At 43.2% G+C, this 20557-nt stretch overlaps 1 protein-coding gene across 2 annotated transcripts; it reads right to left on the minus strand.

The window, feature by feature from the left end:
- Positions 1–14033: 14033 nt before the first annotated feature.
- NDUFAF4 (NADH:ubiquinone oxidoreductase complex assembly factor 4) lies at positions 14034–18622 on the minus strand. 2 transcript variants are annotated; one of them, XM_081855922.1, is made up of 3 exons: positions 18463–18622; positions 17088–17185; positions 14034–15083 (listed from the first exon to the last, which is right to left on the minus strand). In XM_081855922.1, exons 1-3 carry the CDS (start codon positions 18578–18580, stop codon positions 14790–14792), a joined length of 510 nt encoding a protein of 169 aa, XP_081712048.1. In that variant the 5' UTR covers positions 18581–18622; the 3' UTR covers positions 14034–14789. The 2 variants fall into 2 exon arrangements, with proteins under 2 accessions (XP_081712048.1, XP_081712047.1); XM_081855921.1 differs by having other exon boundaries at positions 17088–17194.
- Positions 18623–20557: the final 1935 nt, after the last annotated feature.

The following is a 20557-nucleotide window of genomic DNA, read 5'->3' on the forward strand; positions in this document are numbered from 1 at the left end:
TTTTTCCCTGTTCCCTGAACATAATGTATTAATACAAGGTTGCACTTATTATGCCATAAAACAACTGCCCAATGATATTGTTGCATCGTAACAGTATTAGGAAGAGCTTGCCAGCAGACAGGGTGGTCCAACCCATGTTTAGCTGCTGCTTCTCTTCTTTGGTGATTACTCGTAGCCAAATAAGATTGTCTTCCATGAACATGGTCTTAGTGAGTCCGTAAGTAACTGTGTGGCCAATTCTGAATCCACACGGCTTTCCACAGTGGGGACATAGGTTGATCACAGTGAGGGTTTGCCAAACTTGCTTTCCTCTTAGCACGTTTCTCCCTTTTGTCCTGAGTTTGAGTGTCTTCAGAGTCCGTGACACCTTTGCTAAAGACTGATCTCCAATTGGAGCACTCGCCGGCCAGTGTTTCCCAGTTGTCAGTGTTTATACTACATTTTTTTTTAGATTTGCAGGTTGCCTTTTGTTGACCACCAGCATTACGCTTTCCATTTTAAGATTAGATTAGTTGCTTTGGAAGACGATAATCGGGCATCCGAACAACATGACCAGTCCAACAAAGTTGATGTTGAAGAATCATTGCTTCAGCAATGGTAATCTTTGCTTCTTCCAGTACACTGGCCTGTCTTCCCAAGTGATGTGTAAAAAAATTCAGAGACATCGTTGATGGAATCCTTCAAGGAGTTGGAGATGGCTTTTATAAGTGGTCCATATTTCACAAGCATGCAGTAAGGTTGGTAGTATAATAGCTTTGTAAACAAGCATTTTGGATCCCCTGTGAATGTCCCAGTCCTGAAACACTCTGCACTTCATTCAGGAGAAAGCTGCACTCGCAGAGCTCAGGCGATGCTGGATTTCGGCATCGGTGTCGGCCCTTGTGGAAAGATAACTGCCCAGGTAGGAGAAGTGATCGACACTTTCCAATGGTACACCATTGAGTTGGATTTGTGGCACTGCAGAGGGGTTGTTTTATGCTTGTTTTTTGCGTGTTGTGTGATAGGCCAAGCTTTTTGTAAACTTCTGCGAAGATACTTAGGATGGTTTGGAGGTCATCCTCTGAGTGTTCACACACTACGTTGTCATCAACATACTGAAGCTCTGTGACAGAAGTTATGGTAACCTTACTCTTTGCTTTCAACCTACCCAGATGAAAGTCCTTTCCATCTGTACTATATATATTTTCTACTCTGGTGGGGAGTTCCCCTTTGACAAAGTGTAGGATCATGGGTGACCCAGCTGGGAGTACGAGACCCTTGATGGCTTTGCTCACAAGGATCATAGGAATGTGCAAGTCCACTCACCACGACAAAGTGATGATTCATCATCAACCTGTTGATTAGCATATAGCAGTTATATGAGCAAGGCTCCTGTTGGGCCAGCCTATTATCACTGAAATCTTCACAAGACCTTGCCTGCTTTCAATTTATAATACTAGAATATTAGTATAATACTAGAAAGCCTTTCTAAACAGAGCCTTTCAAAAATAGGAAGGGCATTTTCTCAAGTTGTTGTTATAACACTCAGCTAAATAGTAAGAAGCAGATAAGAGGAACTTCCCCACAATGTACGTTGTTATGATGCACACACAGCAGCGAATCTGTTGTTATTCCCAAAGTACTCTAAAAGCATGAAGGGTACTTGCAAGTCTAAAAAGAGTAGTTAAATACTGCCCTGTTTATTCTAAAGCATTTCATAGTTAACGTTTCAGAAAAATCAGCTGTGATCCTCTCACTACTGTAGAATCCAATGAGAAACATATATCTAAAAACATGGCCTTGAATGAAAAAAGAATTACACAGCACTTTGTATGCTGAAGTGTGCAAAAGACATTCTAAAATAATAGTGGTTATGCATTTTATAATGTGTTGCCATGCCCTGCATTTGCTTTGTCTAGATGGCATCTAATCAGAGATTAGAAAACAAAGAAAACAAAAGCCAACCTTACCCTGTGATAAAGGAAATCCACTCAGAAACACCCCTTAAGCTTTCACTTGAAACATTACAAATATTGGCATAAAGACATGTAGTTAAACCAACATCTTTTTCTGTGTAAGTAAATTACAGGATATACACTATTGGAAACGAAGTAGTGCAACCTCCCCCAAACACTTGCAGGTACCAATAGTATTGAAGATACCCTGATAGCAGCAAGAGTGCAAATCATCATGAATGTGCACTTAAAAAGGATGTCTGCAAAGACCCATACTGCTGCTTGAGAGAGAGAGAGAGATAGCCATTCTCTCTGGCATGCATAGAAAATTAGAGGAAAGGGAGACTTTAGTCTTATTTCACTCCAGGTTTGGGACAATCTTAGAAATTAGCAGAAGTGTTTATGGATGCCGCCAAACGTTGCCAAAGGTGTGCATGAAGTAAGTGAATGACCTTTCCAACCTTTACCAAAAATGAGCCCAATAAGCATTGAGCATGCTCAACAGTCATAGAATCATAAAGTTGGAAAGGAACAGGAGAGGAATCTAGTCCTGCCCCCTACAATGCAGGAATTATTTTGCCCACCATGGAGCTCACACCCATAACTCTAAGTCTCATGCTCTACCGACTGAACTATCTTGTTGAGCGTCTTTTGAGTGGAGATGAAAAACTGGGGTGGAGGGGAATGACCTACTCAAGCCTCTTACAGCTTATACTATCCTAGAGGATGACATTGTTGGCTACATGAATCCTGAACAGTAACATTCATGCTAGAAGATACGGATTTTATTGCAGGTGTCAACTTTTCCTAAAAGGCTTTATAATATGTAGGCAGCTGCCTCACAATGCATCGTACCAGTTTTTCACCTTGCTCCTTATGAGTTACACTTGAGTTACCTGGATATGCCAGGGATTGAGCTTGAGACCTTCTGCACATGCTTTGCCACTGTCCCACAGCACATTCCACATCCCAAAATATATTGCAGATGTAGTGACAATTCTCAGATAGCAACAGGAGGATTCTTGAGATGATAAAAAATTGTGCAACTGCTTTCTTATAATAGTTTGAATGCATTCCAGTAAATCAAGCAAGTAGTTTGCTGTCAGGAAGAGTTCAACTGACTGCTCTGTGAATCAGAAAATTTAAACTGCAGACCAGAATGCTCCTTACCAACACTGGGCAGAAATGTAGATGGAAGAGCAGTGTACATTGGAACGAATCCTCAAATTAGATTAATTTAGCAAGGCTGTGTGAATTAAATGGAATTGCCGTGCTAGAATCAAACATGGTACCCTGGGAATTAGGCACTTGCTTTCATTACGGCCAGGAAGCCTGAGTACAAACACTTTGCAGTGTCCTCACAGAAAAAGACCTATTAATCAACTTCTGACAACTCGGCCTCTTTTTCCCAAGAAAGTTTTGTTGGTTTCTGCCCTTAAAAAGTTAGGCACCATAGCAACAGCAGAAACCAGGCCAAGTGTATGTCGATGCAAATGTAGGTAGCAAGAAAGAGAACAGCAGGCCAAGGAGGAGCACAAAAGCGCACAAATCCCTTCCACAGTATCCTGCGGGGGCCATCCACCACCAAATCCGTTTTGATGCTTTGAGATGTGAATAGACATGCTTCAGCACTGAACTGTGCAGAGGGCATGTTGAAGTTAATGTTATAAGGTTAGCCTGGTTTTCTTCCCCCACTTTCCTGGTGAGGGTTCTGAATTCAGGAAGCTCCACTTCCAAAATAGACGGCAACTGTGGCCAAAGGTGGCGGCTCCCTTTTCATGCCTGAGGTCAGTGGTGTACAGTGAAATTATTTGTAGGGAAAGTTAGGCCCAGAGATGCCAGCTTGGGAGGACGATTGCGATGGGGGGGGGGGGAGTCACATGTGTGACATCTTGGCATTCTGATGTTGCGTGCTAGAGCATCACACCTCCCTAAGTTGGGCAGAAGTTTCACAGGCTTTGGGAAGGAGGGGTCAGGGCTCTGACAGAATGCTGGAGCCCTGGAGCCTCCTTCCCAAAGCTGGGCATGGGATCATGGAACTATAACTCCCACTGGCAGGCTTTGGGAAGGTGTGGGGGTGGGCTCTTAGATCTGTCCAAGCATCACATCTCCCTCACTAAGCCAGGCAGAAGCTTCCCGGGCTTTGGGAAGTGTGCTCCAGGGGAACTTTTAGGGGGCTAGCCTAGTCCACTGACCACATGTGCCACTGCTTGAGCCAGTGCATGTCTACCTGGTAACCTCTGAGAGATTCTACATCAGATTTTCCCAATCCTGGTGCCCTCCAGGTGCTGACGGACTATAACTCCCATGCTGGTTGTAGTCCAGCAGCATCTTCAGGCCATTCAGTTTGGACGAAGCTGTTCCTGCGTATTGCAGAGGACTATTGCTTTCCAGCCTTTCTCAACCTGTGGGTCCCCAGATGTTGTTGAACTACAACTCCCATCACCCCTAGCTAGCAAGGCCAGAGCTCAGGGATGATGGAAGTTGTACTCCAACAACATCTGGGGACCCACAGGTTGAGAACTGCTGCAAGCCATAAGCGGGGTGCTCTTTTCTTTTCTTTATAATGTTTTCAGGCTGAGGGAGGAATGCTAGCATATCAGAGGGAAAGTGTTTTAGCAAACCCACCCGCTTTGGATGCCTAGTTCCATTACATATGTAGAACTTTTTAGCACTTGAAATCTTCCCCCTGGCAGTCTGAAGTTGCACAGTTCAGAATCCTACCATTTCCATTTGGTACCTCATTTCCTGTAGTCTGTAGGGTTGTCCCTGCAGGATGCCAACCAAGTGTGCTTTGCCTTGCCTACTCCTGTGTGAAAATCATAGAGAAAAGCCACTGGTCCCCTGGGCACCTGTTTGTACCTTTTGAAGAAGCTCTGCCTAATAGAACCAGAAGCCTTGGGAAAGATCTAAATGCTAGCCCTTTCAAAATAAACTACAGTGGGCATCCAAGGTGAGATAATTCTTTCACACTGTTGTTTGGTGTGCCTCTAGAAGTAACCTACAGGCAACCAAGGTGAGAAGAAAATGCCTTTGCTATGGCCAAGATAATATTTATTTCCCTCTCTCCCAGAGAGAAAAATACATCTCTTAAACTACTGTGTAGCAATATTCTGCCAGTGCCTCCAGTCATAATGAAAAGGACGATGCCCTAGATATAGCCAAAATTCTTAGAATGATCCCTAGCTTTAAAGGTGCTTGTTGCCCATTTTAAAAATCTTAACCGTGTTTGCATTGCTTTTATTGTGCATTTCTTCACATTGTGGTTTTTCATGATTTCACGTGTGTGCATGCAGTTCTCTTGTATTCAAGGGTTTCCTCACTGCTTTTAGGGCAAGGACCAAGATATAGGGATGTTTCCCTTGCAAATTTGTATTGGATTCTTTCAATGGAAAAGCTGTGTGCATTATTTCCACAGTCCACAATCTACCAAATTGGGTGGGAGTGGGGGGGAAGCATTGTGAAGATGGTTTTGTATGATATGGGGCTTTGTGAAACAGTCCAAGCTACCTGATATTTCTAGGTGCTGTGTCAGCCATACCCCATGCCTGCATATTGATTCTTTGGATTGCAACCATAATGCTTTACAATTTACTACTTTGGGAATCATTCTAAGCATTTGCAATATGCTTAGAAGAGGTGTAACCTGTTACTGGTTATCTTGGTCCTAAGCACCAGCATTATCTCAGCACTGACAACAATTGTTGTGAAGGGTGCAAACACTGCACTGCACCAGCTAGTGTGAATACTGGATAGCTTTGTTACTAACTGAAATGGAAACCGGCCTTTTAAATGTAAATTTGCTACAGTTTTGACCTGGAGCTAATGGAAGTTTCGTGCAATTTTGTCTCGCCTGTGAGCCAATTGCAGCCTATTGCTGATTAGGAGATATTGTTGAGCTCTCACTCTGAAATATGCATCCCATCAGCTTTCAGAGGGAGTCAAAACCTGTAATTTTCTAAAGCTTCAGCTCCTAATACTCAGCCATCCTTCATAAAGGAATCTTTGTGACAGCATTTATTTTTTGCATTCAGGATTGCGGGAGAAGAAGGGAGGGAATTAAGTTTGTGTTGTTGTTGTTTGAAAAAGTAGAAAATTCAAGCAAGTCATGGCAATGTTTTTATATGTAACAGAGACTGCAATCCTGTGTGGATGGATGGTTGCAGGGTGGGGGGAGAGATGGGGGAGATTGTGAAGCCTAAAGTGTTTTAAGTAGTGAATATAAAATTAAGCTTAATTGTTTCCTTTCTGAGCAGCACTGTGTCTGCATGGAAACCATGGTAACTGGGACAGCATATGCTGGTACCTATTTCCTGAGTGATAACAGTGAATGTAGAGTAGGCACAGCTCTGAACAACAAAGCCTTGCCAGTTAGAGTTCAAAGACAGCATTCTCTGCACCCAAGACAGCTGCCTTTCTTGTCCCATACCACAAAAGTACGCTTCTTATTTAAGAGAAGCAGCATCTTTCATAAAGAACCTTCTAAATAGACAGGGATTTGAAATGATAATTTTGTACAGAGCTTGCTATAATATAAAGCTTTGATCTCAACCCCCACCCCACCCCACAAGAAAGATTTGGAACTTTATGATGCATTCCCACATAGCATGCTGGATGTTCACTTTGATTCAGATTGGAACAGGCTGGGCGTGTGTATATCCCATAATTCTGTGGCATGTTGAAAAGGAGCAGGATGTGCTCCTAGGCATGAGACCCAACTTTTCAAGGACCTCCACTTTCCACCTCTTATATTAGTGAAGCTCTGATATCTTAGAAGCATGGAGGCAAATCCTTATTTGACCTCTTTGGTGGATACCAACTGAACCAACTTATTTGCTCATTTTTAATTTGTAAGTAGTGAATATAACTTACCGTAATATCTTGTCACCACTAGGGTTGCTATACGTCCAGAATTTCACGGACATAGCCAAGATTCGGCCGTTGGAAATAGCGCCTGGGCAGAAACCACTTTATGTGCAGGAAAATCAGGACGTATGGCAACAAAGGTGGGAAGTGTAGATTTTGGCAAATTTACTTAAGATTTTAGTGAATGCTAACCTCCTTCAGTTTTTCTTAGCTTTGTCAAAGGGATGACTAACTGTGAGAGTGAATCATTTATACCATTTTGATTAAATGAGAGATTCTACAAGAATATGTGTTTTACTTTAACTATAAATAGTAGCATGTTTATAATAATGTGCTAAAATAGCTTGCATTAAAACTAAGGTCATGGAGAAGATATCCATTCCAACAGTCAAAACACTTAGCTGCATTCAACCCTGGGAATGTAAAAAGGAGGACTAGATTACCTGGCAGCAGTAACTGAATCCATTAAATAAGCATATGTATTTATAGGCAGAGCAACTCAGCATCCTTAGTTGCATTGTGAATTAATTATCACAATAGTGCCTCAAAGGCAGACTTCTCTGTTTAAACTATTAAGATGGAAGTGTATGCAAGTCTGTGCCATCCATTGAAAAAGAATGCAGAAACATTTGCCAAAAAGCATGAACTCCAAATGTAGGCAGTCCTACCAAGAACACACTGAACGGTGCTTAGTTGAGCACTGAGCCAGCTAATGGCACAAAATGAATGAATGAGGATCAGATTGCAGTCTTCTAGCTAGGTGGGCTTTTAGATATCATTGGAATCTTGTGTCAAAAGCAAAGAAAAACGTTCCATTGTAGCCACTTGGTTATATAAATAAATAACTTTTTATTTATTTATTTTATTCCTTTATTTGGCGATTTTTATCTTGCCCTTCATAAAAACACCACCCAGTTCACACCTTCAGGAAATCTATTTTTATGTATGTAAACACACTTGGTTGAAACATATTGTGTTGAAGGTCGTGTGAAATGAAATGAAAAACCTATTCTTGGGCGTTTCTTCTATAAGGGCTTGTTTATGCATGCAAGTCACAGCTGGTCATCAAGTGATGAACATGTATTTGTGAACCAATACTTAAGAACTCAGAATTTTCAGAAATTGACACAAATGTTTTGTCTGGTTTTCTTCATTCAGTGACTACCTGTTACAGAGGTATAAATTTATCCTTTGCCTCTCATCGCAATTGTATTCCAGAAATTTGGGGTTTTGAAGGTTAAAGAAGTATTTATGTGGAGTCCGCAATTTTGATCATCTTGAAAGATGATATAAATCCTGTCACTAGTGCAATATCAGAAATTGTGTAAAGTTTTTGCCCCCATGTACTTCCAATAAGCAGGGACGTGGGTGGCGCTGTGGGTAAAACCTCAGCGCCTAGGACTTGCCGATCGCATGGTCGGCGGTTCGAATCCCTGCAGCGGGGTGAGCTCCCGTCGTTCGGTCCCAGCTCCTGCCCACCTAGCAGTTCGAAAGCACCCTTAAGTGCAAGTAGATAAATAGGTACCGTTTTATAGCGGGAAGGTAAACGGCGTTTCCGTGTGCTGCTCTGGTGCCGGTTCGCCAGAGCAGCTTCGTCACGCTGGCCACGTGACCCGGAAGTGTCTGTGGACAGCGCTGGCTCCCGGCCTCTAGAGTGAGATGAGCGCACAACCCTAGAGTCTGTCAAGACTGGCCCGTATGGGCAGGCGTACCTTTACCTTTTACTTCCAATAAGCAGACCTTCATTTTGACAGCATCAAAATGGTCTCTGTGCCCTCCACCCTACCAACAGCCACTGCTGATCTCAAGATAGGGTGAGATTCTAAAATCACTTCCTTGCCTTCCTCTTTTCACTTTGGCTGAACTGCTGATCCAGGCACATATTGCCCTGATGCAGTTTGAACAGGAGGAGCTTCAAGATGCTTCTGATCTTCACTGGTGGGTGATTTGAACCAGTTTCTTAGCTAGCAGCATGTGTGCACCAATTAGTTAGATAACACGTGCAGCAAAAGAGAAAGTAGAAGAGGAAAGGTTTGCATGCAGATTCCTTAATTTTCATTGTAAAAATGAGCAGAATAAACATACAACAATCCCTTTGAAGCAAGAACCATTATCCACTCTCTTAAGGCACTGTCATGTGCTTTGTTCTTATTTATTACCTTTCAATGAACTTCCTACTCCCGTACTGTACATTATTTTCATCCAAACTTGAGCTGCACAATAAATCAACCTTCCTACCTTTGTTCGCAACCCATAAAACATCTATAAAATAGTATTTAAAAAGCTGGCAGATGGCACACACTTGTACAACTGCAAAGCAAGATAAATACCATTCTGTTTGTTTTGGAGCATGGTAGACTGTTGGGGACTTATTGTCTCCATGGAAATAATGGCTTATAATAATGGTATGATAAGTAACATTTCAAAAGAGGAAATGCATTATCTCCGATTCTCAAAAACAGGGAGTTAATACTTGCTTTTTTTAATGCAACTAGCAAATGTTTGGTTATCTACTATAGTGTATGTATTGTACAACACTGCATATAAAAGCTACCAACATATTTCTGACAAAGAGTGATGTATCTATTTGTTGTAAAACTGCTTTCTTTTCCTTTCTGCTTTGATAGCACAGGGTGATCCCCCCCCCCCCCCGGTTGTTAGGGCTCATCTATAGTGCAAGCTGCACATAAACAGTAATAGATTGCAAAGCAGCTTCAGTCAGCACACTAGCATGGATCTCTGCATGGACAGTGGTGGTGAACAGAGAACTCAGCTGCACTGGTTTATTTAAGTGTCATTTTCTTCGGTTAAGGAAAGTCCTACATCAATTAGTCACTCTAATGTCACATAAATACTTGCAGAATGGAGCAGTACGTCCTATTTCTCATATATTTTTCCACTACTTCTTAACACATCGCCAGAGCAGTATTCAGGTGCTGTTGGCTCCAGAATTTAGCATCTTCAGTGTCTATTTAAAATAGAGCAATTTTCTAGCCCTTAAAGATGTAAACTAGGTTCAAAAGTATGTGGGCAAAGCTTCAGAAGCCCGAAGGAGGAGTGAGCAGTGTTTCTGATAGTTGTGACTTCTGGGTTTCCTATAGCTGTGATTTAATTTCAGCTGTTGTATTTTATTCGAAAAAAATGCAGCATCTAGGCAGATTTGAACTTAACTGCTGGTGTCACGATGCAACAAAATCCACCTATGTGTGGTGTTTTCCTTTGTGCAGCTCTTCCTTGCCCCACAAAATGTGACACTGAATTGCTTTTAACAAGAACACATGCTTCCAAAAGCAACCTGCTGAGAAGAGCTTTGATTTGGGAAAGCTTCTCTATGTAATACTGTGGGTTATAAAATCTGATGGATGGCAACAATCTACTTGGATTAGGACAGGATTTCATCCCTATCCTACCTCAGAAGGTTTTGGGATATCCCCCCCCCCCTTGCTACTTTTCAGTACTTCAGTGTCAGACAGATCCATTGGTAATATCCTATAGTCTTGTGTTCCCCATGCTCCCACATGCAAACTATCCCCAGCATGTTCAGAAGGCTGCATCTTCCAGGTCAGCATCATTGCTTTCAAGCCAAAACCCAGACCCCCAGCACATGCTTCCTAGCAATCAGCCACATGGTAGGATGGCGTGGACATCATGCTTCTGTCGTCTATGAGTGGCTGGGTAGTAGTAGTAGTAGTAGTAGTAGTAGTAGTAGTAGTAGTAATTGTCCTGTCTGCGTTGCTTGATTAAGGGCGAAATCATCACCATACTAGCATGCAAACTTGCCATTGATATTGTATCTGTATGTTTAAAAACAGCATTAAAGTTAGGCAATTGAAAGCCATTTCAAAAATCTCTGATGCAAGCACAAGTTTGGATTTGGTTAGGTGTCATTTCAGAAAAAATATATTAAGTATTAAATGTGAAAGGGCTTTTGGAAATCACAGAATGATCCTCCTTTCTTAACGCACCTGAATCAGTGTGTGTCTCTCTCCAGCGCTCACAACACCCACAGGGGGCCAGTCAGGTCTCCTGGAGGATCAGAGCTTTCCCCAGTTTCCCAACTCCCCCCCCCCCTCCAGCTGCCTCTTAACTGCATGGTATTAATCTGAGGGCTGCAGTTTTTCCACTCTGTGCTAGAGCATTGAACAAGAAAAAAGGAAACCAAGCCAATTATGTTCTTTTGCTTAAATACGAAGCATAGGGACTGATATAACTTGCTCAGTGAACACTTATGGAACAGGGCTAGCATAATATTTTCATTTTGCTTATAGTTTTCCCCCTATGACCTATAACAGGCATAGGCAAACTCGGCCCTCCAGGTGTTTTGGGACTACAACTCCCATCATCCCTGACCACTGGTCCTGTTAGCTAGGGATGATGGGAGTTGTAGTCCCAAAAAATCTGGAGGGCCGAGTTTGCCTATGCCTGACCTATAACAAGCAGCCATAACAAGTAGCCCACACCAGTATTTAAGATACTTGAATATTGTGCTCATTTATCCAAAATCTGGAAATGGAAAGTACTCCAGACGCTCTGGGCTCCTTTGGGAAGGATTGGGTGTAAATTTAATAAATAAATGAAGTCCAGATGGATCCGTCAGAATAGACTGTTCTTCTTTCGTCCCCCTCCAGTCAGAGGCAAGGGGAATGATGCCAAAGCTACATCAGTCAAGAAATATTTTGTGGCAGAACTTGGCTGCTCACACATTATTGCTTCCTCAGATAAATATAAGGATAGTTTGCATGTGGACCCCCAACAAGCATTTGGCCCATTCAGCTACGAAAGGAGATTAGCATGGAGACAAAAGGGACTGTAGCTTTTGCCTTCCATCATCATAAATCTTCTGACTTTCAGAAAATGCAGCTATCCTTGAATGCATTAGCAGAATGCATTACCTACATAACCCAAGTCTGAAACATGGTGTTAACATTCATCTTGAGAAAAGTGTATTCGGTTTCAGACCCCATAGGCAGCAAACACTGTATGTAAATACAACCACAGATATCATTTCAGCAATACTGTGGTTATTCTATCTATAGACTTCATAGGGCTTGGGAATTAAGAGGTGTTCAATTGCTACCCAACCTTCTTAAACAAACAAACAAACTGCACAATCTTGCTAGGCCTGTGCTGAAGGGCAAATTAGCCCTCTCTCCTGTAACATAATTCTTTGTGTGATTAATTTGATATTAAGGGATGGTGGCGTGGCTCAGTGGGATAGAACCTGGTTTCCATGCAGAAAATCCCAGGCTCAGTTCCTGGTATCTCCAGGTACAGCTGGGAGAGACATTTTCCTGAAACCCTGGAGAACTGCTGCCCATCACTGTAGACAATATTGTGCTAGATGGACCAAAGTATGACTCCATATAAGACAGCTTCCTGTGCAATCACATTTTTTAGGAAGAGCAATGTATGCTTTGAGTAATATTCATTCCGTTTCACAGCCTTGGCTTTATCACTTCAGTTCAGACACCTATGGCACACTCAGAAGCAACACAGCATTATATTCCATAGGTTTTACTCCCAGCTAAACGTGTATTGGATCAGAGCCCTGGCATCAAACCTTTGTTTTTAAAAAAGCAGCTCTTTATCTTCTCTGGAGTGTGGCCTGCATTATGTGTGAGCAGATTCCAGCTGCTACCGCTTTCTTTCTCACAATGCCAATTATAGCAGTTCACAGGGAAGGTGTCCAGCTATCGCCAACACAATTTGCAGCTCACTGCAGCTTCTGGAGTCTCTTTTCCTCTCTACCAAGGGAAGAAAAAACAGGACTGCTTTCTTTCTCACATTGTTTAGCTCTGCAAATTTCAGATCTCACCTCAAAGCCAACAGTCTTTGGAGACGCTAATTTTAGAGCTGGATCTATAAGGTGCTGAACGTTTTCCGTTTCCAAAGATAGGCAAAAAACTATTTCGGCAGTGAAAAACAGCCTGCTCCGTATAGTGACGGTTGTAGACGTTTTGCTATGAGTCAGAAAATCCAAGAAGCAATACCCCCCATTTCCCAATAGAAAATAAATAATTCCAGCCTTGTGAATTTTGTCAGCCAATATCTGCTGCCTGGAGGCAGCCATCTTAGGGCTTCTTCTAAACTGAACCTTTGTGATGCTTCAAGTTGCTGTAGCCTTTGCTTCTTGCCCATGTCACAAAAGTCATGTGGGAGAAGCCCACAGTGCAACCAAACTGTGTGAAGGAGCTGTTGGGACTCTCCCACATAACTTGAGGGCTTTAACATTACCTGTGCAAGCCCACCTTCTTGAGAAACTCCCTCAGCCCAAACTCCAGGGATAGGGAACTTGGTAGCGCTTCCAGATGTTACTGGACCACAACTTCCATCATACCTGACCATTAGCTAGGCCAGCTTCTTCTAAAGAATAATGGGTTCCCCATTCTTCATATAGTCTAACGGTCACAGTTCAAAATACCCTGCCGTTGGCCAGTAGGATTCTGGGCTTCATTCTCCCCTTGCCTATTTCACTGTTTTTAACTCACCTCTTCAGTTCTTACCATATTGCAACAGCTGCTGTTCCACTCTAACACCCATTCCTTTCCCCTGTCCCATTTTATAGTTGCCTTTACTTCTGTCTCCTCTGAAGCATAAATCTCCTTTCCTCTTCAACAGCCTGGAAATTCTCAATATGAGTGGTACAGTGGTACCTCGGGTTACATACGCTTCAGGTTACATACGCTTCAGGTTACAGACTCCACTAACCCAGAAATAGTACCTCAGGTTAAGAACTTTGCTTCAGGATGAGAACAGAAATCGCACAGCGGCAGCGGGAGGCCCCATTAGCTAAAGTGGTGCTTCAGGTTAAGAACAGTTTCAGGTTAAGAACGGACCTCCGGAACGAATTAAGTACTTAACCCGAGGTACCACTGCATTGTTGAGACACATTCATAAAGGAGAGGTAAAATCAATGAAAATGCCCAGGCTGGGAACCATGATGTTTACTTACAAGTAAACGCCATATAGAACATAGGCTTTCTCTACCTTTAATACTTTTGCAGAAGAGGGGCCTTCCCAAGATGCAGCTGTTGGTATTCCTTTTACTTTTTTTATAAGGCAATTGTGAAAAGGTCCAGGGGGCATGTCATTTTTTAGCATCTAAAGGAAAATTATGCATAGAAGGCTGCTGGTCATTTTAGGGTCAATTTTCTGCTGCATATTAAATATACTTAGTAACCCACAGCCAAACAAAGGAAACAGAGCCAGGCAACAAAACAGGAACTAATGCAATTCCATCTGAATCAATATAGATTTCCAGTACAGCTTAGAACAAAATACAGACGTTCAGACAATACAGTTCTTCATGGGTATGTGGCCAATAATAAAAAGGCATGAATTCAAAGACAAAAAGGCAGCAGCAGCTATCAAGGGCTTCCATACTAAGAATTACAGCCAGTAAGCCAGTAACACATAGCAAAATTGTTTTTGGTTCCAAAACCATTTGTTTCTAACTTCCGTAATTACGCCAAAATTAAAAGAATGCCTACCCTAACTCAATTTCCCTCATTTGCTCTTTTGCCCCTCCCCTTTTGACCAGACACAGGAACTAGACACACACTCATTTCTCAGAAGATAAACACATTGTAACTCTGCTTTGCTTTAATTATAACTATTTACAGAATGCGATGAGGACAAGATATTCTGCAGAGCTCAGACCAAAGAAGATCAGATCCAGATAAAATGCATTTTTGTTGTCTGGGGTCTGCGTAATAGACAACTGCTTCAGGAAAGATGATCTCCCACACAGCCGACATTTTCCTATTTTTGAATTCTTAGGGTGTATTTGCAGATTTTGTTGAGATTTTGCCTCCTACTTCACAACGGCATGCCCTGGATGGTTCATGAATGCAACAGTGAGAGAAAAGGCAGATACCGTTTAAATAAGACACAGTTTATAGGTGTGTGTGCGTGAATGTGTGGAGAGGGAATCAGATGTGAAGTATTAAGAAGACACCAGCTTGGTCAGTCAAGATTTGGCAGACATTCTTATCTAGGCTTTAGCTGCTTTTTGTCTTGAGGAGGAAAGATCTCCACCGCAAACGGGATGAAGAATGCTAAGAGATCAGTCACATCCTTCAATTCTAATGAGTATTCCTTTGCTATTTTCTCTGCAGTCCAGGTTTCCGGAGAGTGGAGATGATTATGGAGAAGGGTCAAGACTTCAACTATGGCGACTTTGCCTCTAGGAACAGACTGAATATCCAGGGGACCAAGATTGCCTACTTTTGTAAGTCTGCGTTCCTCTCGCTTAGAAGGAAGGCTTTCTCCTTTGTTTTTCACCTAGAGCAGGGAAAATTATATAAAAAATAGTTAGGTTTTAGTGTACAAGCTACACGTGCTCCATCTGTTAAGGTAGGGGTAGGCAACATGGGAACTTTGGACTACAACTCCCATCATCCCTGGCCACTGGCAGTGCTGGCTGGGGCTAATGAGAGCTGCAGTCCATGTCTGGAAGGCCCCATGTGGCCTACCCCTGCCTTTTAACACTCCCCCTTTCAACAGAATGTAACTAAAACATTCTAAACCCATTTCTTTTCTGAAAGCGGGACTTAATTGAGGAATTAACCTTCTCTATTTGGCTTGCCTGGTGCCTGATTTGATGACCTTCATGGACCAGGCAGAAAGGAGTTTTCTTCAGATTTTAATAGCTTTCAATGGCTGCTCAGGATTCTATTAGCTCATAGGAGACGTTTTGCTCTAGGAGGCTTAGTTTGGTCAGAATCGAGGATACACTTCCAGAGTTAATGCTAAATAACATTACTCCTGGTAAATGAGGGCCATGAAAATTTGTGTCCTGGGCTTTTTAGACTCGTCTACCCATGTACTATCTGAAACCCAAGGGGTGCATTGGTTGCCAGATGTGAAATATATTTGCATTATTTTCAGCTCTCCTACCCCACTACACTGTTATGAAAAAATGCTGTGACAGAGGATATGGTTTTTACTGATTATCCCAGGTAGAATGGCAGAGACTGCGAATGAGTTCTGCCTGAAACCCTGCAGAGTGGTTGCCTGTCAGTCTCAACCAGGGGTGGCTAACCAACCTGTGGCCCAATAACATCTGGAGGGACCACAGTTATCATAATCCCTGACCATTGCCCATGCTGGCTTGGATTTATGGAGCTGGAGCCCACCAACTTTGGAGGTCACTCTTTCCCTGTCTTCACTACAGATCCTGAAAAAATATTATTCCCTCTAAGCACACTACAGTATTAAAATAAGCCTAAAAGCATGGGATTCCTTTCTCCACGCAATTTCTCATTTCACATGCAAGCCCCAGCCTTCCAACCAATACACACTTGGGTCAGTAAACCCTACTGAACACAGAATGACTTGCCACTGAATAAACGTGTACAGGATTGTGATACTCACCCATTACCTAAACATGCTCACTTGCAATTAAGTCCTTCCTATTAAGTATGTTTGGGATTGCAGCCTGAGAAATCTCAGATAGATTCATCTAGGAACTATGGCATATTGACAGTGCCATCTTATGCATATTAAATAAAAAATAAGGCCCATTAAACTCAATTGGTATTGTATCATTAAGTGTATCATTGCAAACCAGAAAATCCAGAACCAGAGTACTTTTTTCCCATGGAAATAGCACAGGATTCTGCTCTATCTTTCTATCCTAAAATACACTGGAGAATATTAAATAATATCTGGTTTATACCTGGGCTTAGCATATAAGATTTTTTTTTTTAAGGAACACCAAAATGAATGGCGAAGGGAACTGTAAAACACAAGTAATAGCAAATTAAGTATAATAGGGAGCTATTCGGGAGGCCCGTAGACTATATCTAGATCAGAGGTCAGCAACCTAAGGCCCATGGGCCGGAAGCCACCTGCGGAGGTCATTCGACCAGCGCACGAGCTACCCCCAAACCGAGCTGCCCATTTGTGTGCTGCGCTAAACTGGCGCAGCGCGGTGCGGGGACTCGCTTCCACAGCGCCAAAAATCATGTCTGCGCATGCGCAGACACTGAAAATCACGGGCGGGTGCGCGATCCTGCCCATGGAGAAATCTCCATGGGACTGATCCGGCCCAGGCAAGATAAACCTTGCTGACCCCTGATCTAGACAGATGCAAATGTGATTCCTGCATTTATATAATAATTATAATTTGTCTGCATTGATAATGAGATTAAAATATGTACACACAAAATCCAAGAGAGCAAAATGAGACCTAACTTTACATGGACAAAAACTATGACTATGCTTGTCACTGGTGTGTTAAAGTGCTTAACTGGCACCTGCATATTCCAAGATAACCTGACTCACATGCATAACTGGATCTTTGGACTCAACATAGACTTCCTTTAATAATGTGTGAAGGTGGTCATCTTTTCTCTTAATCTCTTCTTGGAATCTGTCGGTGTCTAAGGAGTCTAAGGAGAGATTACAGAACACATTCTAAAGTTATATATTTCAATTCCCCTCCACCCCAGCTTAAGCAAAATATTACAACCCTCAGGAGAGTAGTTCATAATGCATGTAAGGATACGCCTGAATTAATACACACCTACTTTCACAACACACACATGTATATATTCCTGCACACTTCAGGAAAAATGCTTTGGTACTAGCTTTGAAGCTACCATTTCTCTCTCCCCCATTTTCTCACTAATGCACAAGATTATTAACAGTTCATCCAGGCCAGTGTTCTATTGTTTACAGTAAGGGTGAAGAACATGTGATTGTCAAGACTACAACTCCAATAATCCCTGGACATTGGCCACACTGAATAGGCCAACAGCATCTGAAGAACCATATATTCATGCTAGGTGGGGATATGAACCTGGATTTCATCAGTCTGACACTCTATCCACTATCCCACACTGGCAAATAGGGAGGCATCCTCTGCAATCACTGTTTTAAGGGGCTCTCAGGAAGAGGGCATGCATCCTGGCTAAGTAAGCTAGTACCCACAGATACTCTCATTGACACTAAGAGTTCGCCGTGTTAAAAATGGAATAAAATAAATTACTGATAGCAGACCAGAAATTCCTTCCTTCCCTATCTTAACAGGATTCATCGCAAAACCGGCAAATATTTGATCTGCACCCCCGTTGTTTTAATTTAAGTTCATGATGAACAGAAATCAGGAGGGAGTGGGCAAAGCTTCGAATAACAGATGGTTAAGAAACCCAGCAAAACACTTGACAGATGTCTACATTGGCGTTCCCAGTTGCCTTGCTTACTGCCTGGGCAGGGAACACGCGGCTCTGCAGACGTTCATGCACTACAGCTCCCATCACTCCCCGATCGCTGGCCGTGGCGGCTAGGGCTGATGGGAATTGTAGGCTGGCAAACATTTAAACAAACATCCTGCTGGTTTCCTCCACCAGTCCAGGGAGACTACAGCTCCCAGCTTGCAAATCAGGCCGGTAGGCCGCGGGAATACAGCTGGGAGGGCAAAGGACCGCGCGCGCAAGCCACTTCCAAACGTCCAGAGCGCGAGAGACGGCGCTCCCAATGTCACCAGGGCCCTTCCTTGGCGGCTGCGTCTGCGCCCCTTGCAAGAAAGGCCCCCAGCACAGAAAAGGATTCCCTTTTGCTGCAAATGGTCCGAGCAAAGGCGCCACAGGGCGGCTCAGGCACCCAGCCCCCTTGCTTAAGCGGAGCGGCTGTGCGCGCCGCGCCTTGGCTAACTCACGGTCTGCAGGCTGCGGGTGCCGCGGGGCTGCCGCGGGCTTGGCTTTGGCGATTTCCCGGTGGGCTCGGCTCTCCAGGTTGAACTTGCTGAACACGCGGGTCACCCTGGCGCCCATCATCCCGGCGCACTGCCGCCTCCCACTTCCGAAAGCGAGGCGGAGACGCGTCCTATTCGGGCATGCGCGCCGAGAAGCAGGGAGAAACAGGGCGCCCCATGGCGGGCGGGAGGCCGGGAGCTCTGGGTAGACCGGCAGCCGGACGCATCGATTGGGCGATGCGGTTGCAGTTTGCTTTGCATTCAGTGGAAGGACGTGTGGACATAGACTTACCCAAGGGAGAGGCAGCTGTCCCCCCTTAATCAATAAAAATACAATAAAAATACATAGCTAAATGAGGTTCTCCCCCTCCCCAACAAAACTATATAGAAAAACAAGATATAACTATAACAGCAGTGTTAGAAACTCAGATATGAAAGCTAGGAGCTAAACGGCACCTTAAACCTAGATTATGGGCGCAACATTTTGGAGGCTACATTTTAATATTTTAATGTTTCAATATTTTAATGTTGTATTTTAATTTTGTTTTTAAGTTGTAATCATTCAACTTGTTTTTATTATTGCTTGTAAGCCGCTCTGAGCCCGGCCTTGGCTGGGGAGGGCGGGGTATAAATAAACATTATTATTACAGTATTATTATTATTAACAGTGGAACATCTAGGCGTGCTTTTTTAATAACAAGAATACAAAGCTGAAAAAGAATGACCTGCAGCTAAAATCTTAAGTTCATTTTTCACATGGTCTAGTCCTCATCTCAAGACTGCAAAAAACAAAGCCATGCATCCCCTGCCCACCCCCCTAATATTCTTAAGAGGATCTCTTCTCCAGTCTTCAGAAAGTGGCTGGAAGTGGGCAGGCAGAAAAAAGCCCTCCTTTCCTTCAACTCTGCAGTTCTAATCTGAAAGCTTTGGCACAGTACTGCACCCAGAGTTCAGAAACTGCTTGCGCTAATGAAATTCCCTGTCGCAAAATGCATCTAGAATGATGGGAGTTTCAAACACTGCCTGTGAGGTAGGTTTGGCTGAAGGAGAGTAATTGGCCCAAGGTCACCCAGCAGACTTCATGTCCCAGTGGGGATGTGAACCCTGGTCTCCCAGTTCCTAGTCTAGAACTCTAACCACTGCACCACCACAGTTTAGGCTGAGACTGACAGGTTGCCCAATAAGCTTCATGGTTGAGTCAGGTCCTAGTCCACACCTGCTCAATGAGACTTATTTTTGAGGAGGCATATATAGGATGAAAACATACGCAAATGCCCACAAGGCGAGTTGCAAATAAATAAATAAATAAATGTATAGTACCATATTGTGTAAGTGAGCCTTTTTCCCCAACAGCACCATGGTCCTGATCTGAAGGACCATTCCCCCTCAACTGCAATTAATATGAATAGGATTCTTTCTATGCTGTTTTCTATCATTAAAGCAATAGACTCACTAAAGTGGAGAGTCCAGCAGCATGCCCACCCCTAATACAGATTGGGTTCTCCTAACACAGATTGTACACAGGGCTGGCAGTCTAAGACTTTCAGCTGCCAAAGGCAGTTTCCTGTAGAGAAGTTGACTGGATTGACAGCTGATTCTCTCTTCAGCCCTAGTGAAAAGAGTGTCCTCCCCTGTACCTGATGGCAGCAGGCTAGTTTAGGGCTGCAGGTGAGGCCATGGGACACACACTGCTTTGTCCATCGATGGGAAGGAATGGTTTGGGGCAGGGCTCAAGGTGAATAGCACCCCAGCACCTGCTACCTGAGACGACATCATTCTGCCCGTTCAAACGGTTATGACCGTTTTGTACAGAGCCATGATCCTATGCATGTTTGCTCAGAAGTAAGCCCCACACTCATTCAGTAGTTAAGTGTGCAAAGCACAGCATCCCTGATCAGTGATCTGAATAGGCAGCTAAACCCTTGCTATATACCGGTGGTTTATATATGCAGAGAATTTCATTATGAGTAGTTTGGCTGTGGCCAGAGACATTATTTCCAAGGTTGCTGCGCTTAACTGAATTCCCAGAAAACACAATGACTTCCGATATCACTTCACA

Source organism: Podarcis erhardii (genome assembly GCF_964252035.2).
Source record: "Podarcis erhardii genome assembly, chromosome: 3".
Classification (NCBI taxonomy): Eukaryota; Metazoa; Chordata; class Lepidosauria; order Squamata; family Lacertidae; genus Podarcis; species Podarcis erhardii.

Excerpts from the sequence above, each read along its gene's own strand:
- NDUFAF4 (XM_081855921.1), bottom strand. The coding sequence starts at position 18,580 with ATGATGGGCGCCAGGGTGACCCGCGTGTTCAGCAAGTTCAACCTGGAG. Across the intron at positions 17,195-18,462 it reads GCACCCGCAGCCTGCAGACC|ACTCCTTAGACACCGACAGA; the intron begins GTGAGTTAGCCA and ends ATCTCTCCTTAG. Across the intron at positions 15,084-17,087 it reads CCAAAGATCCAGTTATGCAT|GTGAAAAACAAAGGAGAAAG; the intron begins GTGAGTCAGGTT and ends TCCCTGCTCTAG.